Below are 11,904 nucleotides of genomic sequence, written 5' to 3' on the forward strand. Positions count from 1 at the left end.
GGCTCTGATGATTTTTTTCATTGCTGTTATCAATTTGCTGACATCTGCATTTTTTCTTGACCCTCAGGTTGATGAGGAATTTTTTAAGAAAATTTCTTAGGTGTGATTTACTTCTTAATCAGTCATTGAACTGAGACTACTATTGCATGCTATTAAGCTTACATTGTATAAGACAAATTGGCTTCATTTTATTTTGTTGGTATAAAGTCTTGTTGTGTATGCCTATTTACCTCTGTTACCTTTCAATGGATTTACGTCACTTTTGCAATGCAAATAAACAAAAAACAAAAAAAAAACCAGAAAATAATACAACAATAAAACAATAAATGTATAGTAATTTTAACGTTTAAATAACACTTGACATTTACTGTAAGCCATTTCCTTTCTTACAGTATTACTAAATGTATTGTGTATCCCTATGGGTGCCTCTGTTAAACTTTGTTAATGAAACTTAGAAGTAGGTCAGCCACGCTGGTAAATGTAAACTAAGCAGTGACTCTTTCATTCATAAAACTTTGGAGTAATATAAAGAGGTGGGGTTTAGATAAATTATGTAAATAAGTTGAAATTTGATTGGAGCTTCCAACATTAAGTGATTTATGGAACCCTGCTAGGTAATCTAGTTTCATTCATAAAGTTTTAAAGTTGGTGTAAAAAGTTCCCAGGGGTGAATAGATGAATTAAAAGTGTGTACAATCTTAATGTAGGGCACATAAAGGTTTTGATAGAGGATTAGAACAGACAATGATAGAAGTGTGAATGTAGGAAAGACAGAAATTTTTTATAATGGAGGGAAAGGTTGTGATAGCATTGTGTTGATACAGGTGGACTTATTGTTTGTGTAAACTTTGATTAAGATTGAAGTGTTTAGTATTTTTATTTGTACATTTATGTAATGGAACGTTGACACAAGCAGTTTACCAATTGTCACAAAGTTGGCAGAGCACTGATAAAGAGGTGTCTTGAAATCAGCTGACTGTTACATCAATTAACTAACTACATGAGAAGAAAAGAAGGATTGTAAAAGTTTTCAAAGTTGAAGTAGCTCTTAAGCTAACTTGATTAAAGACAGGGATCGAGAACACAAGAAACTCTGGAAATTGAATAAAGCAATATTTATGTGATGGATAAGGTGTAGTCAGGTTTAAGTTATTAACCTGGACTATGTAGAAACTTTAATGGCTTCTGAATCAGATGTAGTATTTGATGTTTATAAATGACTCAGAAAGAAAAGAATATGGTTATTGAACGTGGGTCAAAGAATAAGGGCATTACATCTCTGTTCCCGTCCTGGCATACCAACGGGAGACTTCCTAATGCAGGTGAGTTCATCAGATGGTCTATCCATGCATGCATTTTTCTAAGTAGTTGTCATTGCTTGCAAAACTATATCAAGAGCATATAAACTTGCATCTGTTTTTCTTATTTCCCCCTTATTTATTTAACAGATATTTTATTACCAGTAAGTTTTTGGTTTTCACTGTTAGATATGTTACCTGTACATGTATGTAAATTTATTTGTTGATAGTATGCAGAATACTTATTTTGGAAATATAAAGAGCCTATGGTTTTTAAATGACTAAATATTGAAATTGTCCTAAAGTTCTACTTAGTTTGTTCTTGCTATTGGCCTCACTTGCATTGTAAATATGAAAAAAAGCTGAGATGGATAGAATTCTGAAACATTGCAAATTCAGTAGGAGTGAAAATAATGGTAGAATAATTCGCAAAGGAGAAAATGATAACAGAATAAAAGAAGCACGTTTATCTCTGACAACCAATTTTCAGCTGTGAAATTCTGTTGTTGCAGTTTGTCTCTAGTTTATGTTGGTCATATCAATATTTTTCCACCTTTCACTAAGTTCTCTAACAGTTGCTAATGTATGGTTGACATGCTCATTGTGACACCACAGATCAGTAGATAGGGTTAAGTGTAAATTCTTTGCACCAAGAGTATCATTGCTTTTATCTGACATCCACCCATACTTGACCCTGTGTTAAAATGCTCCTTCTCCTTAACTTTTTCTTTGATTCTCATGGTTATCAAAAACACCATAGTCAATAATGACATAGAAGAACTATTTCTAATTGGTGGTAGTTTTGGACAAACATGTAATAATAATGTATGATTGTTCTTGAGACCATTAAACTTCAGCACTAAATGTTGGATTGGTGCAGGTGCCCACTACACTCTTTTATGTGTTAATTCCTGTAAGTTTTTTTTAGGTAATAAAAACATGAGTCTTTTGTTTTTGCTGACCAAAATTATGCCTTTGCACAGTCATTATGACTGAAATACTGTCTGACTGATAGACATGTCCAACAAAAATTATGTTAGTCAGACAAGTCTTTGATTGCTTATGTTTAGGAGGAAAAGGTAAAATTTGCGTTTTGGTCAGACAAGTAGGAAATCTATTTTGTAAAGATGGTGTTTTGCATAACAAATATTCTTGTTGATATTATACTATTTCATGGCTAACTAGACTTAATGATAAGTAGTGATCAGTAACTCAGGTGTTCGTTCTTCACACACTTCAAAATCTTAATTTATTTGGCAAAATATGTACAATCTAAACATTTAGTGAGATAGGGCTGCAAATTATAGAAATTATCAAATTTATATCATCTTTTTTTGCACCTTATATTTTCGCTGACACCCAAAGTTTATATAGAAACACTTTTACCCATCATCTTGGCAGAAAAATGAAGAATAAGTATTTATTTATTTAGATTGGGTCAGAAGTTTAATCCATTTGGTATAAAACACCTGTGTTGATCAGTGTAATTATCTACACTGAGAGGGCAGGTGAAGGCAATCTAAAACGTGCAGCACACTAGGTCATCTCCTACGCAGGGAACACGCAAAAGTTTCATTCATTAACAAACCAGCTACACACGTCTTTAAAACTCCTACACTAAACTTTCTGCTAGCTTGAGATAATCCTGCAGAATTAATATAATACACACATGGATGATTCAGTTACATTAGAACTGGCTGTAACAATCCACCAAATCACTTCCCTCCCCCTTTTAAGTAAACTTTTAATCAAAGATTGAGTCAACATTTTTTTTTAGTCATGTTATGTCTGAGTTAATTGGAAACAAATAGAATGGTTTAATCTTCAGAAGTTTCAAATGAGATTTTAACAAATAAACCTGTCTTTTTCAATACACAATGAAACCATATAAGTCAGATAAGACAAGTTGCTGGTATACATGTAGAAGAAGTGAAATTACCCGGTATATTTTTCTATGCTGGTCATATTTGCAGTATTTTTGCATTCTCAGGTGGCAGGTAAGGGTGTTTTCACAGTATTTATGTTGAAAATAAACCAAAAGCCCTTGTTTTATCAACATTTATGAGATTAACCAATATCAAAAATAAACTGATAAGAACACTGTATGGTTTATGTTTGTTTGGTAGGGTTCAGTGTTCTGACTATAGATCTGGTGACATAGTCTCATTTTGTAATCATTTTTTTCTGTCATTGTCTCCCCTTGATTTCAATGCATTATTCTGTTAAGGTTGGACATTCACTTCTTAAAGATGTAAATAAACTGTAATTCATGTAGACGAGTGAAATAAACATAAAAAAAGAAATAATCACTTGGCAGATAAGATCTATGTTACAAGTTTATTGGGAGATAAATTTGTTTCAACAACACAAAAACAACATTAAAGTGAACATTTTGATGACAAAAGCAGTATATTTGGAACATCATTTCAGTTGAATTTACACATGTAATGTCAGATTGATAAAACTCTGTAATAAACTAGCAAATCATGTTTTTTGATAAGTCGACATGATAATAGGAGTCTACGTGTCCATGTTAACCATCCTACCTCTAAAATATAAGATATGTTTGACATGGTATAATTTGTAAAATGAAGTTAATTTTCAGATTGTAAGATTACTAATTATTGCCTTTTATAGGTTTTTATTGGTTATTTAGCCCAAGGTGGTGATCACTTCTTGTAGTAATGTACTTAAAGGATATTTACAACTTAGTGAAATATAAAAAAAAATGTACAATTGATTTTAAACATTTTGTTGAGTTTTTAGCATATCTACTCTTAAATTTTGTAACTTCCAAGAAGATCTGATCTATTTCTAGTGTTGAACTGAAACTAATGTCTATATTTGTCTAATGTTTCCTCATTGTCAAGATGTTAGGTGCCAAAATTCATAAATATTGAAGCTGTTTTAAGTGCTCAGTCAGAAAAAAATATAAATGGTTTATTTATAATCATATTCAGTTAAATCAAAGTGGTGCACTCATAATTAAAATCTTGTTATGCAAATATACAAGTAACCTCAGAACATCTGATTTGAAGTACCAATCAGAGCTAGAACCTGTACAGTTCAAAGTTAAACAGATGGTAGAAAACCCCCTCAGACTTGTGTTTTTCTTCTTGATTTTGAAGTGTGTTTTGAATTAAAAAGTATTAATTTAAATTGACATTGAGATATCAGTTTTGTAATCTGAGATGTCTTAGAGCTTTTTTCCTGCTACTGGTACTTAAAAGCTCTAGCTAAGGATATATCCACTTATAGTCTTTCTTGTAATTAATGGAAACATACATGTACTTAGTACATTAGTGGGATCAGGTGCCTTTAACTACTGGTGACAATATGTGTGGGATAGTCTCTGAAAGAAACTGGTGCAGTGACCACTAGTTGCCACCACTTTTGTTAGAATAGGAAAGAGTGTGTAGAAGCATCTGTGTAGGATTGTCTGAGATGCTGTGACGACAGGTGCTCTCTGTTTTGGTTTAGTACAATTGTTCAAATTCTGTTGATCTTTTATTGGTACCTATCTAGACTAGCTTTCTCATCACTTGCTGACTGTTTGATAATTCTAGTTATAATAAGTTTTTCATATAAAGAGAATTGCATTTCATACAAACTGAGGTGCCTTAAGCAATTTAGCCAATAGTTATTGGTCAAAAGTCATTGTTTTGTGGTATTTGAGACTAGGGTCATATCAATTAGAATGGTTCATGGTGTTTATTAAAGGGTATGACTGGAAGAAGTCTTTAATAAAGAAATTAAATACTGACATTGCATGCTATACAACCTTCATAGCTTTAAGCATTTTACCTGCCAATAATAACTGACTGAAATATAGATGAAAGCAAATGCTAATGTGGTGAGGAATTGCCTTTGAAAATAAGCAGTACATTTATTTTTTCAAATTTCAAAATGACTATATATGCATTATTTAATTTGTTTGGAATATTTGAATACTCTAACCATCCTTGCCATTTTCTTTATGCATGTGTTACAATAAATGACTGGTACAAAAGTCTGCATTAATTTGTGGTTAACATTGTGTGGTCTGATACTCTGTGGTTTTAGTACTCTTGTCTCATTAGTCCTTTGATGAATAGTATTGGCTGTGGTTATTAGGTGAATTGTAAGTTCCACTAGGAGCCCATTGAATTTATAGAATGCACCAGAAATAGTGTCAGTGTTTTGATTCTCTCAGATACATAAATTTATGTTGGTAGAAGTGAAAAAGAAAATGCTGTTATTTTATTTTTATGCTCAAAGCATTTGTAAAACAAGTACAGAATTTTGTAATATATTATTTATACAGTTTTTAAAACTAATTTTAAGAAAGAGGTTTGAAGAGATATGAACACCATAGGAGATATTATCCAGTCCTAAGTGCCCTTCAGCCATATGTTCGAAATTAGCTTTTATCAGAAATTTAGATGTAAATTTAAGTAAACACCACAATTAATCTGTCACATAGACCTTTCTATATTGGTAATAAAAGTCCTGGCTTTCATTATGTCCATTTCCATGATATGAGTTCAGGGAAGGTAATTATATGTAATAAACCCTCATCTATTAAGGGGCATTAAATGGACCCACCCCCTCAAAGTTGACATTTTACTCATGACCTGACCACTCTGTCTAGAGTTGACTAGATAAGATGGTTGGTTATTTGCTGGTATGATATTTGATCAACTGTAAATTTGGTAAGATGATCTTGCTTTTGTATTTTTTTTGCACTGCATAAAAACGTGATGATCATAATTTGGGTGGTTCTATGTTTCATGTTCACATAAATAACATGATTTTTTTTTTTGCAGTTGTGCATAATTGTCAAGTAGGACAAATTAATTCAGCTTAAAGCAATTAATTTAAAAGCATCTTTTAATTCATTTCATAACATTGCTTCAAATGTCCTAACAAACATTTCATTGGTTGAGACATAAGTTTTAGGAGTGGTTCAATTAATCTTTTTTCAAGAACCCTAACTTTTATAAAGAAAAAAGTTGATAAATCAAATTGATATCTAAACAACCAATCCTTAATCCTTCTTTGTCTGACCACAAGCCAGTCTGTATACCAAGGCTCTATACAGGTCAAACTTATATAATATAAAAACCACCAAGTTGTCTTTGTTCAGATCAGCTGTTACACCCACACATCTTTTTACTGGGTCAATGTGACTTTTAAGTAGAAATTAAACTTTAAATTGAAACACATGTACAATGCAAGCTGTTCATATTTTAATGTTTCCTAAGAGAGCTATTCAGTCTTGCATTTTCAATTTTAATTTTCTTTTTGAATCAGAATTCTTATTTAAAATTTATTAATAGATGTTTATGACAAAAATTTGATTTTGATGGAGAATCAGTAATTGCAAATCATTCTGAAAAATAATGCATTATGAATAAAAGAAAAAAACATGATTAATCCAGCCTTTCTGTTAACATAAAATTATGTGTATCATATTTTTTTAAGAATATTTAGATATGTTTTAAATGTTGTGCTGTATTATGTTGCACCCCAGCTCATTTGTATATGTGACTTGAGGTACCTTTTTGCAATGATTTTTGGAAATATGTCTTGGAATTAAGTTGTTTTGTTGGATATGCAAGGGTGTGTAATAATTTTCAGAAGCAGAATATTTTTGTGTTTGATATCCCAACTTCACCTCCATGTGAATTGATAACTTTACCATGTAATGACAGTTTTAATGGAGAACAGATTTAAGTTAAAAAAATTAAAGATGCAAGTGATAAGATGTAGTAGATAAGCACATGTTAGTTAATTTAGTAAGTTTTGAGATAGTCCCAGGTGCAGCTGTTTCATTCATAAAATGGTCATGTGGTCCAAGCTTATTAGCATAAGATTTATGAATGTACCTTATAAGAAACTGTTTGAGCAAAAGGTCAGAGGTTACAAATCTGGAGCAGATTTTAAATTTAAATTATGACTCAGGATTGTGGTTTATATTGTGTACCTTGATATAATTGGGGTTACATAAAACCTCAATTTAAACAAATCCAAAATCTAGGTGTCAGTTGCCATGTTAGAAGTATCCCTTAATACTGCAATGTTATGGCAACTTTTAGTGTTGTTGTAATATAAGGGGAAATAAAACTATGATTTTAAAGCTGTCTCTTCTCACTTGCTGAATTTTGATAAGCACTTGCTAAGGAGGATTGGTTTATGGTATAAACAGTCATAGAGCACTTTTAAGGTCAAAAAGTCAATGACTCATTGTGAAATTTAAGATTTCAAGTGTTTGTCAAATATAGAGTTTTAGTGAAAGTTATTTGAATTATTGAATATGAACTTTGAGAGTCTTAAATATTAAAATTAATGCAAAAAAAAATATTGAAAATGGTTCAGTCAAAATTCTTTAAACTAATGGTTACCACACATGGGTTACCAGTAATAAGGAAAAAAAAGAATGATTAACACATTAAAATAGAGTTACATCTTTTAAAAATAACCAAGATTTGATGTGAATATTTGTATTTTTTTTATTAATTTACGGGACTAGATCTGAGATGTATATGAAACGAAAATTAATTCCTGTCGTTGCAAACGGGGACCAATGAATACACTGATCAGAATGTCAGAATTGTCAAAAGTTTCCTTATTTGTTAGATGCATTGGTATAACTTGCAATTTTTATATTTCAGATATTCCAGTGACCACTCAAGTCCTACCTCTGACACCAGGGACTTCTCAGAAGATGTCACAAGCCATTCTTGATAGCTTCAAAAGTTTTGAGAAAGTGCAGTACGACATCCCAAAAGGTAAGTCTCCTTACTTAATGGAGCCTAAAAGTTCAAAGGTTGATTTATTTCTCTACATTGAAACATGATAGTTACATTCACATACAGGTATAAACTATAAAAAAAGAACAAACCGTGACAGAAATGCTATTGTACTCTAGTGAAGTGTTTATAAAAGTGCTTTGCAGTGAGTATTATAAAGGGAAACAATATAAACTCCTTATTTGAATTTAGTTTTAAAGTCTGAAAGTTAAAAACTCCATTGATAAAGTCCAGTGGTATTTTTGGAAAAGATAATCTCAATTTACCCTCAAATTACAAAAATGAAAGCCAAAAACAAGACCCAATATCAAGCTAATTTCTGTGGCTGATTGTGATAGACAACTTTAAGTTGTTCCAATTAAGTTTATGGTTGTAATTTTAAATATCATGTGATGTTCCATAATGGTCCAATTTAGGAGGCGGAGGTTGACCTCAAAACTATCAATATAATGAGCAGTAATTTGTAAATTAGGACATTGCTATGATATTTTGGGCTTTTAAGCTTGGATGTTTTGTAGAGTAAATTTCAAGTGGAAAATTAAATCATCTAAATTGTGAAGCAAAAAATATAGAAATGATTGGGCTAATTTAGTTTAAACTGAAACACAAATTACCAAAATGAAATATTGTAAACAGTTTAAATTTGAGAGCTCTCTTAATCCCAAATAGTTATTTTAAAGTAATGACTGAAATGAGCAATTTTATATTGGTCTTGATAACATTAAATCTGAGGTATCAATTTATGAAAACAATTCTAAATGATTATGGTGGTTCATTTTGTCCACCACTTCAGATATTATAACATGTTATTTGATCCAAAGTGAATCATTTTTATATTAAGAATACTGTCCCGTAAGACCATACTTGATCTGTGCTACTGACTTTAGAGATTTTGCCGATGTTCAGATTTTAATCAAATACCTGTGTTTGATGAATTTTCTCGTTATCTCACCTGCAACCTGATAATGAAGGTGCTTATTTTTCTCTAATTAAACATGCGTCAGGTGATCATTCTAATCACTTTAAACTGATGATGTGCATTTGAGATGGTCGTCATGTTGCGATCTCTAATCTGCAAATGGCCAAAATTAATTTGGCTTCTCCTAGAAAAAAAATTGTTTTCCAAATATGATTGAAATGATTAGCAATTCAAAATGCTTGCATTTCAATTTCAACATATGGAAATTATGAGTGGAGATTGAAGGTATCATTGTATCTACTATTATAATATTGCAGACCCTGCTAAGTGGACTGAGGCACAGATTACCAAGTGGCTACAGTGGGCCATTCAAGAGTTCCATCTAGAGAGTATCAATATGAACAATTTTAGAATGACGGGACAAACTCTTGCTAAAATGGCTAAAGAAGATTTTCTGCAATTGGCACCACCTTTCATGGGAGATATTCTTTGGGAGCATCTTGACTGTTTGAAAAAAGGTAAGGAAAATGAAAATTGATTCATTTGTGTGTGAGAAATATTTGTTTGGGTCTTTTCATTATTTCATTGTAGTACTTCCTTGTATAAACATCAAACAAAGAGGACAATTAAAATTTAAATAGTTCTCTAAAGATTGACACTAAAGAAATTTACTTAGATAAGATTGTTAAGTGTCCATAAAGTGGACCTAGTGATGTTAATTGTTGTTGCCCTTTGTGAAAATTAGCTAAGTATTAAATTGGTTACTAAATTAGTTAAATGACAATAAATTAGATACTTGATAGTATAATACCATCAAAGGGCCATGTGAAAATATTTCAAATGAAAAAAAAAGTATTGATTTTCTACTTGATGTGGTGTAATCTAAACAATGAAGGATACAAATTTGTATTGTATTGCAGAGGCAGCTGAGGAGAGAGTATCCTTGAGTAATGTTCCACAGAATTATAGTGAGCCCATGTGTGTACCAGAGTTTGCTGATAGATACTCAATGCTTCAAGGTACTTCACTTTCTTTTAGTCTATAGTTCAGACATTATTTTCTTCCATTTTAAAGCAGAATTCTGCTTTTTCAAATTCAGATTTCACTGTTACCAATCTTTTTATTACTGTATGTTTATTTCTGACTTTTTCCCAATATTTGCTGTGTTGACCACATTAAAACATGCTAACAAGTAAATCTTGTTGTATACCATTCTTTCTGCTTGACCTACATCTGTCCACAGTAAAATGCGAATTGGTATTAAATTGATGCATGAAATTCGTAAATTTATGTAGTAGCCTCAGACCTTGTAGTTTATTTTTTTTTTAGTGTTCTTGTGAGTAAAATATTATGGTGGTCAAAAGAATTGTGTATGTAATTTTTGAACCATAAAATACACTTAATGTGAAAAATGTAAAACAGTAAGGAGTCTGGGGTTACACTAAATCTTGTTAACATATTCTACAGATGCAATAAATGTTCTTTATGAAAAATAACAATGTTAAGTTACAAAAGTGCATGCGACCCTTGAAGGACCTAGAGATGACTAAATGTCTATTTATTTGACAGGTTATGTGGAGAACAAGTCAGCAGCCTATATAGACACTAAATGTAAGTTAACATAGAGTTAGTCATGATATAACTGGGCAATAATCTCCTCTGTAATACTTAGCTGTGATTGGGAGTCATGCAAGAGTGAAAATAATCCACCAAGTCTTAGTTTTGTCTTCTAACTTGATACTACTTGTAAGAATTCATTATGTGTTGTAATTCACAAATGTTGTTTTACATGAAGATAATTTCTCATCAACTACCTATGTTGAAAAGTGCTATGTTTCAGAGATTTGTATTAGTTACTGAAACTTTACAGCGTCCTATTAGGAATACTTAGTATTTAGTTTATATATTTAACTATGTGTCTGATTTCTGCTGAAGTTGGACATTTTGTAGATAAAATATGTATTTTCTTGTCCCTGTTTAATAGATCAGTGATTAAATTAACAGTACACCTTACATCCAATAAGTGATAGCTGATATATTTTAGGCCTTTCAAGTCTTTATAGCGCAAATGTATTGGTATAACTTAAGACTGTCATATTGTATCAATATATTTACTTTTCATCAGAAATGTACCTACAGTGTACAGAAAAAAATCCAAGGATTAATGTTGGTTTGTATTATATTTACAGGTTCTTATGGAGGTCAGATCAGTGAGTCTATGAAGGCTTTAAATGACAGTGAGGCTTACGAAGATACATCTGACTACCAGAGTGTAGACAGTCTCCATAGCAACAGTTACTATGACCATAGTCCTACTGAATTTTATCCTATGATTCCAGAGCAAAAATACAGACCACCTGTAGATAACATTTGCAGAAGTAAGTTTATGTGAATTGACACGAACAAGTGAACAACTTTCATTTTGCTTGAATTCAATCGCAAAAATAGTACTAGAATTATTCATATAAACTTTGTGCACATCTATTTTCATACCATTTTAGCATTTTTTTGCATAAATGAAAAATGAATGTGAGAACTTATGCATTGATATTGTCCTACCCTTTCAGACCCTTTCATTCCACAAGATCCATACTATGACCACCAAGCTTACCAGATGGTTCCTAACATCAAGCAAGAGATTCCATGGACTCAACATGACTGTATACAACAGGAACTGAATGAGAGCTGGTCAAGTCGCAGCAGCGGTGGTTACCGTAGCATCCAGTCATCACCTACAGATATGTATAATGGGGAAAGTAAGCCAATTATACAGGCTGCAGCTCTGGCTGGTTATTCTGGTAAATATCTCCTAATTTTTATTTTCCACAAGAATGTTATTTTGGATTAAATCTGATCAAAAGTGATTCTGTCAAAATACATTTTTATTATTATCTCA

The 11,904-nt window shown here is 31.6% G+C and overlaps 1 protein-coding gene across 2 annotated transcripts in view; it reads left to right on the plus strand.

The window, feature by feature from the left end:
• LOC148616352 (protein C-ets-1-like) overlaps nt 1-11,904 on the plus strand; it is a 37,204-nt gene that overhangs the window by 21,533 nt on the left and 3,767 nt on the right. Inside the window, exons 1-7 of one of the 2 annotated variants that reach the window (XM_088583287.1) lie at nt 584-1,322; nt 7,952-8,068; nt 9,326-9,526; nt 9,929-10,027; nt 10,578-10,619; nt 11,198-11,386; nt 11,576-11,806. In XM_088583287.1, coding sequence (XP_088439413.1) covers nt 1,217-1,322; nt 7,952-8,068; nt 9,326-9,526; nt 9,929-10,027; nt 10,578-10,619; nt 11,198-11,386; nt 11,576-11,806 — 985 coding nt within the window. In that variant the 5' untranslated portion in view covers nt 584-1,216. Of the gene's footprint in view, nt 1-583; nt 1,323-7,951; nt 8,069-9,325; nt 9,527-9,928; nt 10,028-10,577; nt 10,620-11,197; nt 11,387-11,575; nt 11,807-11,904 lie in introns of those variants that run through there. The other variant, XM_088583286.1, reaches the window with a different exon arrangement.

The sequence above is a fragment of the Perna viridis genome, chromosome 5, assembly GCF_037379345.1.
Source record: "Perna viridis isolate PV_CMFRI_1.1 ecotype Kerala chromosome 5, ASM3737934v1, whole genome shotgun sequence".
Taxonomy (NCBI): domain Eukaryota; kingdom Metazoa; phylum Mollusca; class Bivalvia; order Mytilida; family Mytilidae; genus Perna; species Perna viridis.